General features: G+C 50.8%; 1 protein-coding gene across 2 annotated transcripts in view; it reads right to left on the bottom strand.

Moving 5' to 3' along the window:
* ACVR2B (activin A receptor type 2B) overlaps positions 1-15,535 on the bottom strand; it is a 43,563-nt gene that overhangs the window by 23,899 nt on the left and 4,129 nt on the right. Inside the window, exon 1 of one of the 2 annotated variants that reach the window (XM_042954595.1) lies at positions 5,819-6,009. The exons of the other annotated variant lie outside the window; for it this stretch is intronic. Coding sequence (XP_042810529.1) covers positions 5,819-5,870 — 52 coding nt within the window. The 5' untranslated portion in view covers positions 5,871-6,009. Of the gene's footprint in view, positions 1-5,818; positions 6,010-15,535 lie in introns of those variants that run through there. 2 annotated transcript variants of the gene reach the window in all.

Raw genomic sequence — 15,535 nt, forward strand, 5'->3', positions numbered from 1 at the left:
CCCAGAAAGCCCTCCCTCGCAGAGCTCCGAGCAGGTCAGGAGAGGCGTGGAGAACAGACACGGGGCTGCCTACCTGCCAAGCCCAACACACAGGCGCCCGGAGGGACCAAGCCCTTGGGTCGGGGCCCTCAGGGCTGGCCACGGTGCTGCCCACCCCACCTCCCGGGGCCTGCCCGCCCACTCCCCGAGGTCAGGGTGGAGGCCCGCGCCAGTACCTCGGAGGAGAGGCGGCCCCCCTGCGCTGGCGTCCCCAGGCTCGGCGGGGCGCCAGGTGGCCAGCCTGCTCGAGGGCAGGGGCATGCCCGCGTCCTGCTGCAGCCCCAGAGTTGCTGCGGCCCGCCGCCAGCCTCAGCTCCCAGCCGCTGCGCGGGCGGCTCCCTGGCCCGCGGCCCCCGGGTTCCAGGCGGCACCGCGGCCCGGGCAACACGCACTGCCTGACATTCTGCGCGAGTGGGAGGGCGAGGCCCCAGTGCAAAGCTCAAGGCGGCAGGCAGAGGCGGGTGGGCGGGTGCGGGCAGGCGGGCAGGCAGGCTGCCTGGCCACCCACGGCCGCCTCCCTGAAACCCGAACCGCTTTTGGGAAAACTCAAGGACGCCAGGATTCTCCTTGCTGGCTGGCCGAAGTACTCCCGAACCGCTCATTTCCAACCAAACTCTCAAAGCCGAGCAGGCTGAACAAACAGGGATCTCCCTGGCTTTGAGAAGAAGCCAACCCCCCATCCTGAATGCAGGAAGGGGGAGAGGAGGGGTGCCCTAGGCATTAGCCATAACCCCACCTCCCACAACTGTCTCTTTAAAAGCATGGGAACATTCCAGATCACACGTTTTCAACCTGAGGTGATTTGCAACCCCTCCGTTTAGGACATTTTTGTCGTCACAATTAAAAGTGCTATTAGCATTGGGGTGCCTGGGTAGCTCAGTCCCTTAGGCGTCCAACTCTTGATTTCGGCTCAGGTCATGATCTCAGGGTTCTGGAGAGTGCGCCCCTCCTGGGGCACTGCGCTGACAGTGCGGAACCTGCTTGGGATTCTCTCTCTCCCTCTCCTTCTGCTCCTCTTCCACTCTCTTTCTCAAAATAAATAAAAATGAACATTCAAAAATAAACAAACAAAAAGAAGGGGTCCAGATCAACAATAGTGTTGAGAATCGAGAAACTCTGTTCTAGTCTACCCGGCCAGGACCATGCCTGAGAGCTGTCTATACAGTCTCATTCTCAAAAGTATTCCCCAGACCAACTCCCCCTGAGCCCCCCGATCTCAGTCCACAGTAACAAGCCAGTATCTACAAGTGAATCTAAGCTCTAACTTGATGTCCCTTGGTCCCTACTTGCACCACCCTAAGCTCCTAGGAAGGGGGTGAATGCATTGGCACTCAAGGGGGGGTGGTGTGCCTGGGGAAGGAAGAGAAGGCAGAGACCAGGGGCTAGCATGGAAACACTATACAGGGATCACAAAAGGCAGAAGCAAAGAAGTCATGTCCAGTGGTTAGAACAAGGAAAGCAGAGGAAGCCATGTGGGAACAAGCCCAGTGCACCCCCAAAGACAATGAATTGTCCCTAAGGACCGGTACAGTGGCTATGTGCAGGACAGCCAGGACTTCACAGAGCCCAGTCCAGGGGGCTCCAGGTTCCTGGTATCCGTGCAAAACAGCAAGTGCGTATGCACAATGCATGTACCGACCATCACATGCACATGCTTTTTCTCTTATTTGTATTTTCCCAGGGGGAAGAGTCCACAGCTTTCATCAGAATCTCAGAGGGGACTCATGATACAAAGGTCCATGCTGTAAGATGGGCACTCTTCACTGGGCTCCCTGAAAAGGTAATTTCGTGGGGTGCCTGGGTGGCTCAGTCCAATTCTTGATTTCGGCTCAGGTCATGATCCCAGTTTGTGAGATCGAGCCCTGCATCGGGCTCATCACTGACAGCGTGGAGCCTGATTAGGATTCCCTCTCTCCTCTCTCTCTGCCCCTCCTCACCCCCATGCGCATGCACTCTCTCTCAAAAGTAATAAATAAACATAAAAAAAAAAAGAAAGAAAAGGCAATTCCTTAGGCGAAGTGCCAGGGGAAGTCCGGGTGCTATTTGGTGATTCTCGATGCCCAGAAAGCCCTGCAGGGTAGTACACCCAAGCTGTGGGAGACTCGGGGTTCCAGGACTTGTGTGTGCACACAGCTACAGAGCCTGGGAGGCTGGGTGAGTTTCTCTTATCATTTACCTCGGAAGGGCCTCTAAGAGATTAAGGGTGCCCACTCCTCCCAAAGGGCAGCCCAGCCAGCCAGCGACTGGCCTAGAGTACCCAGCAGGTACAAGGATGGGTAGCAAAGGACACTTCTCCCTGAGGAATGGCACCAGCACCCAGTGGCTCTGTAGTCTGTGTCCTTAACAGTCACCACCAGACCAAGCCTGAGGGTCCCTACACTCATCATTCACACACACACACACACACACACACACACACACACACACACTTCTCCCCTGCGGAAACACACATCTTTGGGTCAGAGAGTAGCCAGCCTATGAGGACAAAGCGGGCAGTCAAAGCGGGCAGTTCCTGATAGGACAGACAAGGGTCAGGTCCTCCTCCCCTAGTGGCTCCGGACATTTCACTCAGAACATTCTCCACCCTACCCTCATTTGAACCGGAAATACAGAGATAGATGTCAAGAGTTCTTAAAAGATATACAGACACGTGTCCAGGATCTCCATTGCAAGGCAAGAACCAAATAACTTACTTTGTCGCAAGGACACTAGGCCAGGCCCAGAACCCAAAAAACTTGCAGAACTAACTGAACAGTGATCTTGTAACAAGCACCATGAGCCATTATGATAGCATAGCAGAAGTTCTGCCTTTTCTTCTAGGCCTGCGCCATCCAATATGGTAAACCACTGGCTAAATGGGACTACTGAGCACTTGAATCGGGGAAAGTTTAAGTTGAGATGTTCTAAAACACACGCTCGGGGCGCCTGGGTGGCTTGGTCGGTTAAGCGTCCGACTTCGGCTTAGGTCATGATCTCACGGTCCGTGAGTTCGAGCCCCGCGTCGGGCTCTGTGCTGACAGCTCAGAGCCTGGAGCCTGTTTCGGATTCTGTGTCTCCCTTTCTCTCTGCCCCTCCCCTGTTCATGCTCTGTCTCTCTCTGTCTCAAAAATAAATAAACGTTAAAAAAAAAATTTTTTTTTAATAAATAAATAAATAAATAAAACACATGCTGGATTTTGATGATAGTACCAAAAAAAAAAAAGAAAGAATGTAAAATATCTCATTAGGTGATTTAATAGTTATTACATGGTGAAACCATTACTTTGTATATATCAGGTTAAATAAATATACCATTAAAGTTAATTTCATCTTGTTATAGACTGTTTGTGTCCCCTCGAAATTCGTTATGTTGAAACCCTAACCCCCAATATGACGGTATTTGGAGCTGGAGCCTTTGGGAGGTAACCAGGGTTAGACTGGTTCATGAGGGTGGGGCCCTCAATTTGGGATTAGCGGGAGAGGACGAACGATCCCTCTCTACCTGGCCCTCCAAACACGAGGAGAGGCCACGTGAGGACGTGAGGACACGGTGAGAAGACAGCAATCTGTAAGCCGGGAGGAGGGCCCTCGCCACATCCCTACCATGCTGGCACACTGATCTCGGACTTCCAGACACTAGAACTATGAGAAATAAATTGTTATTTAGGTCACCCGCCTATAGTATTTAATACAGCGAGCGGTCCGAGCAGACTAAGCCACCAGTTTCTTTTCCCATTTATTGACACAACTACTAGAACATTTTAAGGTATGTATGTGGTTGGTGCTACGTTTCTGTGGGACAGTGCTGTTCTTGACCCTCCTACTGCGTGCTGCAGAGGACGGGGGTAATTCTAAACAGCAAGCCAGGAGCTGGAAGGAAGGGCATCCATGAACTCAAAGAACAGGAGAGCCAGCTCTCCCCTACCTGCACCTGAGGCAGCTCTTCCCATAGCTGTTCACAGATCAGGGCAGTGGCCACCAGAAACGTCTAGCGACCCCACCTTCCTCCTAGGGCAGGACCACAGGTCCTTGGATTCCAGTCTAAGTCTAGCTGCCCCACTCTGCAAGGAACACTGCTCAGCACTACCCAGGCCGGGTGGGGGGAGCAGAGGGAAGGAGGGAAACGCAGTCCTTCCAGTGGCCCCATTCCCCCCTGCCGAGTCTCATCAAGGAGGGAAGTGAGACTGGCGAGACCAGAGTGAGACAAATTAGGATGAGGGTTCCAGGTCTGAGGCTGTCCTGTTCTAGGAGGAGACCCTCCTGTGCAGGCAGGGAGAGGACTGAAAGAGCCCGGGACCTTCGAGAGGGATCTAGAGACAGCCAGGCAGGCTGCCGCGTGCCTATTAAGTCGGCAGCCGGCTCCTCTGGAAGGCAATGCCTTTCTTTCTCTTCAGAAGCATCTCAAAGCAGCACTTAAAAGGCAGAGTTCAACACCATCACTTTGCTTCTACCACACAAGAAATGGCTCCAAAAGAGCCGCGACGCCCCATCCCACACTGGGCCCGGGGACCAATAAGGGGGTCCCCGTCCTCTTGCTCCTGCACTCAGGCTACGCAGCTCCAAACTCCACAAGGAGAACTCACCTGCTTCGAGCGCAGACAACTAAGCTGTGATACATTAAAAGGAGGCGGGAGAGTGGGGGTGGGATGGGACGGAGATTCCCCCGTCCCCACCCCCGCAGCAGCGCGGGGATCCCTGCCCCGCCCCTGCAGGCCAGGCCCCGCCCTTCACGGGTTTCCCAGACTCCGCGCTGCTGCCACCGCGGGCAGCAGGGGACCCGCGCTGCATGTGTAATGGGGGCTGGGAACAAAGACTCGCAGGACCCGACGCCCCGGCTGCCGCGCACCAGCCGCCCCGACCTCTCGGGGCTTCTCCCTGGAGCTTCGACGCGCGGCTCTCCACGCTGCTCAGGGCTGCCTGGAGCCACCCGAACTGGAGCGCGGAGCCCATCCCTGCGCGCAGCCCGAGTTGGGCGCGCCCGAGCACCGCTCGAAGAGGAAAATCACTGCTTCGGCCTTGGGGAAAAGCGCTTTTCCCGGCGGAATTCCCACTGTATGCACCCGCACCCACACACCCTCCTCCACAGGCACGCGAGCCCAACGCCAGCCCCGCCGGTCACCCGCCCCCGCCACGTGCTTCCCAGAGGCACAAACAGGGACCTGTTAGTGTTTCATCGCACCCCACCTCTCTTCCCAGGAGCCTCAAACAAAGCGGTCCGTGGGGCGACCGCACCTCGCGTCCTGGGGCCGCCGCAGGGAAAGCGGGCGTAGGTGGGAGCTGGCGCCAACTGCCCGCCTCGCGGGGAACCACGACGCAGACGCCGGTGGGATGGGGTGCAGGGGACTCCTCCAGGATGTGTGAAGCAGCCCCCTTCATTTGGCTACACCTAGTGGCTCTGAGGGTCGCGCAGTCCTGCCCCCAGCCCCTTCTGCGCCTACAATCCCGCCACCTCCGGGTTAGATCTGCCCACCCCGCCTGGCCACTTGCCCCACGCTCCGGTTTCCCTCTCGCTCTCCCCGGGTTCCACGCGCCCGAGAAGCCTGAACCCCGACCCCGAGGCACTGGACCCCGGCCCCGATCACGGGGTCGCCAGGCCGCCGCACCAACAAGACCGTCCCCCCGAGATTGGCGAGCGCGGCGCCCAGCGCGCCCCCAGTCCCCGCCCCGGGAGGTGCAAGCTGGGTGCAGGTGGCGCGGCGAGGAGGCCACGGGCCCGCCCTTTGTTGGTAAACACCGCGCGGCGCCCGAGACCAGCCCCGCGCGCCCTCCCCGCGCCCCCCACGCCGCGCTCAGTCCTTACCCGCGCACAGCGATCCCCAGAGGAGGGCGAGGGCGGCCCAGGGCGCCGTCATGTTCCGCGGCGCCGCCCCGCGGACACCCGGAGCCCGCGGGCAGGGCCGCGCGGCGCTCCCGGGGCGCGCAGGGCCCAGCGGCGGCTGCGCTCTTCTTCCCGCTTCTTCCTTCGGTCTCGTTCCCCGCGCGTTTCCTGCGCCTTCGTCCCCGGGCAGCGTGCAGGCTGCAAGGGCCGGGCGGCGGGGCCGGGCTCAGGGCCGCTGCGGGCGGCGCAGGTTGCGGCCCGGGCTCCGGGGCGACGCGGGGGCCGGGGGGCGGCGGCGGGGCGCGGGTCGGGGCGCGCCCGACTCAGGCATAGCGCGGCGGGGCTGGGCCCGGGCCCCGGGCGCAGGGGCCGAGTCCGGAGGGGCCATGAACGGGGGGAGGGGTGGGGGGAGGGGAGCTGAACCGAGTCCAAAATGGCTCCTGAGCCGCGGCCGCGGAGCCGAGCCAGCGGGGAAACCCGGATGTTGGATACAAAGAGGCGGGCGAGCTGGGCGGGGAGGGGGAGGGGAGGCGGGCCCTCCGGCCGCGTGGTCCGCGCCCCCCTCAGGGGCGGCGCCCTGGAGAAACAACAACAAGGAGGCTCCGCCCCCAACCCGCGCCCTCCGCCCTCCGGGAGGTCGCGAACCACCTCCGGACTGGAGGGCGAGGCCGGGCGAGCTGGCAGAGGTGGCGGCGATGGGCCAGGGACCCCGTGGCCGCCGCACCTGGGATCTTGCTCCGCGCTAGAGCCCACGCTCCCGAGCGCACGCTGCCCTGCGATGCGAGAGTGGGTGGACAGCGCCTGGACTCGCCTGGATTCCCCTCCGCGCCTCCGTTTCCCCACCTTTGAAATGTGGGTCAGTGTGAACCCTGGGAGAGTCGTGTCGGCAGAAAAGGCTATCTTCTCTGAAATGACAGGAGTCCCCACGTCTGCAACCCCACCACACACACACACACACACACACACACACACACACAGGCACAGTTGGGCATCCTGGAGTTGGATCCATCAGTGTGAGAGAAAGCGCCGAGCCCCTCCCCGCAGAGCCGCAGCAGGTGGAAAAGGACCAATGGCAACTGGCTTCCCCAGCCTTACCCTTGTCCTTGGCACCCCCACCCCTCCCCACCCCCGCTTCAGTCTGCACCTTCAAAACTGTTCTCAGTTGCCTCCAGTCCCCCAGTTAAAGATATTGTCTAGCGAATGATTCTGCTGTCCTCTTCACCTGCCACGTGCCTCCTCGGGACCCCTTGTTTTTCACCTCAGATCCTACTCTGTCACACACCAGAGCTTGGGAGGGTCATGATAGGACTCCCAGCTGAAGAGGGAAAGAAAGCCCATCACAACTCAGAGACGAGGTGCAGGATCCTTGCATACAGAAATTGTCCTCTGGCTTCTCCCGGCTTGCCACAGCCTTTCTAGGAGCAGGGCGAGAGCAGCCAAGAAGGAGGTAGTGCCTGGGGGTCTTGAGTTATTTCTCTTCTCTAAGCCTCGGTTTCCTTACTCAGAAAGTGAAGAGGTTCGATTTCTGTGCTTTGCATTTTTCGAAAAGCAGAAACCCTATTCAGAGAAAATAGGAGCAAGTCGGGGACCACACTTTGAAGTCAGTGCCCAGAAAGATTGGAGTCTCCGAGTCCCTTCCAGTTCTGGAAAATCCTGTGGAAAATGACAGCACCTCCTTGCCGCAATCCCTATATGGGCCTTTTAGCACAGAACTGAATGCTGCTATGAGCTAAGCAAGAAGCAGTGTAGTGTGGGATACCCTCTGCGTATAAGGTATTCGGTAATCCTACAGGTGCTACGTCTAGAGACACATGATGGCAGGGGAAGGAACTCCATGTTCAGAATAAGTGTCTTTTCTAGGAACGATAAATCACTGCCTCCTCCCTATTGGAAGGTATCAACTATAACCCATTGTGCCAACAATTGAACTTGGCTGGTTCTTCTCTTCTACTCCATACCACGTTAGATATCACAATAAGGGCTCAGGGTGGTCCACGTTGCCAAGACATCTGTGTCTTCCACCTTGATGTCTCTGGGAACTCCAAATTTGTATATCTAACTGCCTACTTGACATCTCCATTTGGCAGCCTATCAGGCATCTCCAACCTGACCTAGCCAAATCAGAATTACCCGTTTTCACCACAAATCTACTTCTCCAGTTGTCCCTGTCTGAGTCGATGGCATAACCAACCAACCAGTCGCTCAGACCAAAACTTCATGAGCCGCTCTTGATTTCTCCCGTGTGCGGTCCCTCAGCAAGTTGGCTTCAAAAACACATCAACCGTCAAGCCACTTTTTCCATTTGTACCATTGCCTCCCAACCTCTCACATCTGGACCACTGCAATAGCAGTGAGCTGGAAGGGGTTGTAACTAGTCACCTGCTTCCCTTCTTGCCTGTAACAATACATCTTCTATATAGCACCTGAAATGATCTTTTAAACATGGACCTAGTATCACGTCACTCCCGTCCTTAATATCCTCCCATGGCTTCCTGTTACAATGACTAACAAAGCTTTACATAATCAGCCCTTCTTCCTCTCCAGCTATTCATTATCAGCCAGACACACTGGCTTGCGTTCTGTTCCTCGAACACATTAAGGATGTTTCTACCTTAGAGCCCCCACGATCTCCACTGCCACTGCTGGATACTCTTGCCCTGACTCTCTTGGAGAGCTGAAATCCATGTTGTTGAGCTCATGAGATTAGCCTCTATCTCTGCTACCATTTTGTTCGTGAACCAATACTAGGCTGGGAGGGAAAGGTGATGTAGGTATCTGAAAATCAAGTCTGGTTTGGGTTTTCTGTTCTTTTGAAACTACAAGAGCACTAAATACCCCCTTTGGTATTAGACATGAGGTAACTGGCAGCTGAAAGGCAAAACAAACAAACAAACAAACAAAGTAGCAAATGTCTACGATAGAACTTATGGCTGGGAGTTCTGCCATTCAGGAATTCTGTGTTTAGGACCACTATCCCCCTGCTCTCCCCCCCGCCCCGCCCCTTCTCAATGATCATAGTCAGAAACCAAGGAATTGGGAAGAAACAATTGAGCATCCTTCAGTATCAGGCTAATAATGTAGGATGGAAAATTATAGCATTATAATTTGACATGGTATCCGAATAGTTCTAAGGCATTTTATTGTGAGGGTTACATGCATTCATTTGTCAAGGTAAACCCTTAAAATAACCACAATTTTTGTAATTTTATTTGAAGAACTCTTCACTTTAAAGAAAAGTCAAGTGGCCTCTGCCTCTTTCAACTTCTGAGAGTCATTGGTCAGAGAGATGCTATAGTGGGTAATTATGAGAGATATAGGGTAATATATATTAGAACATATTAGTGGGTAATTTAGTTACAGCAGTACCACATTAAAAGATTTCAGAGGGTACTATTCACTCTATATAATGGGGGTGAACCCCACTCTATATAATGGGGGTGAACCAAACCTTAGTAAGCTATCTATTTCCAATCTATTCTATGTGCCATCAACATTAAAAGTTACTTCGACAACTCTCCAACTGTTTTTATTTCTTTTCCCCCTTCTCTTCATACTTCTCCCCATTCTCTCTTTCTTAACTTACGGTGGCCATCTTGAAGGCAACTAAATTAATTGGGTTGGGTAGAAAGGTCTCTCAAAATAGATTCGATTATGCAGCGGTAACGGAAAATCTCCAAATCTCGACAGCTTCAAACAACCAAATTTATTTTTCGCTCATGCTACCTGTCCATGGTGAGTCACCAAGCAAGTTCTACTCATTGTAATAACTCAGGGACACGAGCTAATGCAGGCTACATTTTGACACATGCTTCTATTATTGCAGAGACAGAAGGCAAGAGCATGGTAAATTATATTCAGGCTCTTAAAACTTCTACCAGATTCCAGGAAAGTGGTGGCTAGGCTGCTGGTTGTATAGTTTTCGAATCTTCCAAAATCCTCACAGAGCAACTACATGGAAACAAAAACAGAATATCCATATACATTTGCAACAAAACTAGGTGACAAAGTTTCCTCCAAAACACCAAAAATACAAGCAAACGGAGGCAACCTACAAACTACCAACAGCAATGAAAGCTTCATGGACCAGCATGTGCGCAAGGGGGACCTGAGGAAAACAACAGGGTGGATGAGATTCCCAAGAACAATAGAATCCCAAACAGCTAGGAGATATTCCTCGGAAAGCGTGGTTCAATAACTTAAGAACAGTAGGTGAAACTGGGAGGGGTTTCCCCAATCTGACAGCAAGTGAATGCAAGGAGATTGTGGTAAAAATAGAAATAGCTAGAAGAGTTTGTCTCTGTGAACTCTTAAGACTCATTAGCCAGGGCTCTGTTTTATCTATCTATCTATCTATCTATCTATCGAGAGAGAGAGCGAGAGAGAGAGAAAGGGAGTGTGTGCACTTGTAAGTGGGAAAGGGGCAGGCGGAGAGGGGGAGATGGAGAGAGAGAATCCCAAGCAAATTCCATGCCCAGCACAGAGCCCTATGTGGGGCTTGATCCCATGACGCCAAGACCATGACCTGAGCCAAAATCAACAGCTGGATACTTAACTGACTGAGCCCCTCAGGCATCCCCAGTGCTCCGATTTAGGTCAGATTCCTACATTGAGAAACTGCTGGAAATGGAATCAAAATTGAGCTGGGTAACAATTTTCCTCAGGCCATCGCAGAGTAACTGGAATGGCATTTGTCATATGTTATATCTACCATAACCAGAAAAATGGACAAGATATAGGAGGCAATTATTTTTGGACATGATACAAGCTGTAATCCCTGAGAAAAGAAAAAAAAAAAAAAAATGAAGGGAGCCTTATGATTGCCCCTGCTTTCTGCCTGGAGACAAATTCCAGTCCACAGTGCAGGAAGTGTATCCCAAGCAGAGCCTGGCAACCTTGCAGAGTTGAGAACAGAGTGAGACTAAAAATCAAGAAGACTATAGCAAACTTAACGGGGCGCCTGGGGGGCTCAGTCGGTTAAGCATCCGACTTTGGCTCCGGTCATGATCTCATGGCTCATGAGTTCGAGCCCTGCATTGGGCTCTGTGCTGACAGCTCAAAGCCCAGAGCCTGCTTCGGATTCTCTCTCTCTCTCTCTCTCTCTCTCTCTCTCTCTCTGCCCTTCTCTGCTCATGCTCTGTCTCTCTCTCTCCCTCTCAAAAAGAAATCAACATTAAAAAAAAAAAAGTTTTGCCTAAAAAGAAAAAAAGAAGGCTATAGCAAATTTAAGAGCAAACTTTACTGTGGTACAGTACCAGAGAGAAGGGAACTACATAAAGAAAGCTGGACATCTGCAAAGGAGTCTCCTTGGGTCTTTTCCTGAATTCTGAGTTGCACATACACATAATGAAACTCCATGGGGTGAGAGAGAAAAAAACAACAACAGAAGAGCTATAAGCTATGAGCTCCAAGAACTCACACAGGAAAGGGAAGTTTTTAGCTCTTACCATCCAGAGTGGAAAGTCCTCATTAAATACCCAGCACACTCAGAGTGAAGATACAAAGGGTCACTCCACCGTAGCAGAAGTAAACTAGCCAAGAAGAAAGGCTACCGTAAGCCCACCATGCCAAGCCTTGAAATGATTAAGGTGATACATAAGTGACTTAAGTACTCACCAGACAAAAGTTCAACACTTTTTTAAAGGAATTCAACAAATTCTGACTCTCTACAATAAAAAACGTACGATGCCCAACATTTAAAAAACTTTACCAGACATGTGAAAAGGCAAGAAAATGTGACCCACAAGAAGGAGAAAGAATGGTCAATGGAAACAGAAAAGAGATGATGAAATTACAAATCAAGGATTTTTTTTCAATTGTTATTTATTTTTAATTTTTTTTTTAGTATTTAGTTTTGACAGAGACAGAGCACGAGCTGGGGAAAAGATGGGGGGAGGGGACAGGGACACAGAATCCAAAGCAGGCTCCAGGCTCTTAGCTGTCTGCACAGAGCCTGTCTCGGGGCTCGACCTCAGGAACCGTGAGATCATGACCTGAGCCAAAGTCCGACTTTTGACTGAGCCACCCAGGGACTCTATTTTTATTTTTTTTAATGTTTATTTTTGAGAGAGAGAGAGAGAGCAAGCTCACAAGTGGGGGAGGGGCAGAGAGAGAGAGAGAGATAGAGACAGAGAATCTGAAGTGTGCTCTGTGCTGACAGCAGACATCCCGATGTGGGGCTTGAACCCACAACCAAGAGATTGTGACCTGAGCCCCAACTTTCTTTTTTTAAATCAGGAATGAGTGTTAAGTTTTGTCAGAGGACTTTTCAGCAACCATAATCAAATTGCTTTTTAGATCTATTAAAATGGGGAATTGTATTCACTGATTTTCTAATACTCAGCCATTAAGCTGCACTTGAGTCATGATCGATCATCTTCAATGCCCTGTTGCTTTCTGTTTGCTGATATTTTCTTTTGGGGATTTTCTTATTGATATTAATCCAATGATATTTGACAAATGTATCATTTATAAATATGATCTTTTTAAAATGTTTAATGTTTATTTTTTTTGAGAGGGGTGGGAGTGGGGGAGGGGCAGAGAGAGAGAGGGGGACCCAGAATCCGAAGCAGGCTCCAGGCTCTGAGCTGTGAGCACAGAGCCCCAAGCAGGGCTTGAACCCACAAACCTGAGCCGAAGTCGGACACTTAACTGACTGAGCCACCCAGACGTCCCTATACCTATGATTTACACTAAATCATTACAAATTGGCAAAATTGGCAATAACTTCATTGCTATGAATAAGAGATTGATATTTGGTTTCTTATTTTGTTTTATCTTTATGAGGTTGGGTATTGTAGCTGTTAACTACTGTTAAAATCACGCTGCCTAACAAGCAACCAGAAAGCCTGAGGCTTACAGCACTAAAAGGTTTATTGCTCATGTGACTGAGGTGCTTCCGACGACATCGGCTGGGCTAACTTACACATCTGCAGTTCAACCAGTTGTTGGCTGGGAGCACGTGGAAGAACCAGGCTCTGTCCCACGTGTCCGTCATCTTCTTATCGCAGTAACGCTGCTCTTACAAGAAAGAGAAGGCTCACTCAGGCAAGTCATTTCGAGCCTCACCTTGCGTCCCATTTACTGATGAGGCCAAGGCCAAGTTACACAACCAATCCTACTCAGAATGGGAGAGCGTGGCAAAGCCATGCAACAAAGTATGCGGACACCATGAGGCACGTGGGGCCATTTCGGCAGCTGTCTCAGTTTTTCCTCCTGGCCGCAGTTAAACACATCATTTCCACATGTCGAGTACGCACATTCCCATCCCAAAGCCCTCGAAAATCTCAGTCGGGTTTAGGATTTCACCATCTAAGTAAGGTCTGCTTGCGCCTACGCTTGAGCCAAGGACGTATGAACCGGATATAGGAGAGGCTAAGCCTCTCACATGGCCAACATAAGTGGACGAAAACAGAGACAAGATAATAGCAAAAGAGCTATCATTTGGGAAGTGTCAGGATGGAAGCAGATAGCAGTCACTGGCCCATAGCAATTCCCAAGTCCCACTGGGAGTGTATGAGCAGGTCCCTCTGCTCTATAGATGGGGAATGCTTCGAATTTCTATTGCTGCGTAACAGTAAATAACTAGTTATCACCACAAACTAAAACAACGCCCATTTATTATGAGTTTCTGTGGGTTCAGAAACTGGGCACGGTTTACCTGAGTCCTCTGGTCCTCTGCGTCAGAACCTCTCACAAGGCTATAATCAAGATGTTGGCCAGAGTTGGGGGTCTCATTTGAGGCTTGACTAGGGAAGTCATGTGGTTGTTAGCAGGATCCAGCTCCTTCTTAATTGCTGGACTGAGGGCCTCAGCTATTGAATGGTTATTGGCCAGAAAGTGCCCTCACTTCCCTGCCTTGTGGATCTCTCCATAGGACAGCTTACTTCATCCAAGTCAGCAAGGGAGAGTCATTAGAGTCCACTAGAAAGATAGAAATTAGAATCATATGTTAACATAATTACAGAAGTGACGTACCATCACTTTAGCCAGATTCTATTAGAAGCACCTTACAATAGCTTCTCGGCCTTTTGGCTAAGATCTAGTGTAGAAGCACCTTACAGGTTCTGCTCACACCCAGGAGGAGGGAGTTACACAAGGGTGTGACTACTAGGAGGCAGGGGTCATTGCAGGCCATATTGGAGTTTATCTGCCACAGTGGAAGTGACATCCCTGTCCATTGTTTCCCAAGGCTCTTGGCTTCACCATCTACATCTTTCACTTGAGCACTTCTGAAGAGAGCACTGGAAAACACGCCTCTGAACAACATCCTCAGCCTGTGTCCTGGCCAAAGAAAGCTGGGGGCCCGGAGTCTTTTTTACATTTAGTCCCTTTTAATCTAGGCTGATGCCACTTTTTATTAGTATAGCTCCCTAAAAAGTTCTTTGGATCTTCTGTGCCTGATTTAAATCCACTCTCTACACCAAAAGCCATACCCCATCATTTTTGAGATCTTGCTTGCTCTCTGGGTTTAATCACTGATACTTTAAGGTATCAATCAAGCTGCTGAGGGACAGGAATCTCACGTTTCCTCAAAGTCATCTTAATCAACTGGAAAAGTCTATTAGATAATGCCTTGATTCTTTCTCAATGCCTTGATAATGCCTTGATTCTTTCAGAGGTCTTGGCAAAGGGTCTTTCAGTCCTTGACTTTGTTTTTACTTAAAGCTGTATCTTAAGTCAGATCTTTTAATGGCTTAAAGGGATGAAGATGAGTTATTATTCTAGCACCTTTACATTCCCTCTAAATTCTACTTTAAACCTGGCTAATTCTCTTCCGAGTGATAGTTGACATTTTCAACATCCTGCCTAGGAATGTCTTTCCTCAAGCCCAAATGTTCAGTAGATACATTTTCCACCTTCCAAGTTACTACAAGGTGCTAGGTTTCTTTCAGGCATCTTTCAGCCTCCCAAAATAATTTTCTCATCATTTTTCCAAGTCCCACCCACAGCTCAGCTCCAATGTCACATATATTATTTTTTTGATTTGGCACCAATTTCTGTATCAGTTGTCCATTTAAAAAATTTTTTTTTAAATGTTTATTTATTTTTGAGAGATAGAGACAGAGTGTGAACAGGCAAGGAGCAGAGAGAAAGAGGGAGACATAGAATCTGAAGCAAGCTCCAGGCTCCGAGCTGTCAGCACAAAGCCCGATGCGGGGCTCGAACTCACGAACCACGAGATCATGACATGAGCCGAAGTCGGAAGCTCAACCGACTGAGCCACCCAGGCGCCCTTGTATCAGTTGTCTGTTGTCGTGAATAAATCATTTTAAATATCAATGCCTTAAGATAATAAGTATGTGTTTAGCTCACAAATCCATAGGCTGGTGATTTAGGTTGGACTTGGCTGGGCAGCATTTCTGGTCTCACGTGGACCCACTCATCTGTCTGGGACAGTCAGATACCTTGATTGATCCAGGATGGCTTGGTCAGGCTAGGTTAGACACAAAATTTTCATAATAAAGGCAGAGAGCAAAATGAGAGAAATCCTCAATTGCATAAGGTATTTTCAAAGCCACGCTTGCATCTTTTTTGTGAAAACCCTATTGGCCAAACTTGCACGGCTGAGCCCAGAGTCAGGGAGGGAGGGCACAACAAAACTCCATTGCGAAGTATGTGCATGTAGGGATAAATGAAGAATTGGGGTTTATTTTGCAATCTAGTATAGGGATCAATGTTGGATTTGCTTCACACAAATAA

This window comes from Panthera leo, chromosome C2 (assembly GCF_018350215.1).
Source record: "Panthera leo isolate Ple1 chromosome C2, P.leo_Ple1_pat1.1, whole genome shotgun sequence".
Classification (NCBI taxonomy): Eukaryota; Metazoa; Chordata; class Mammalia; order Carnivora; family Felidae; genus Panthera; species Panthera leo.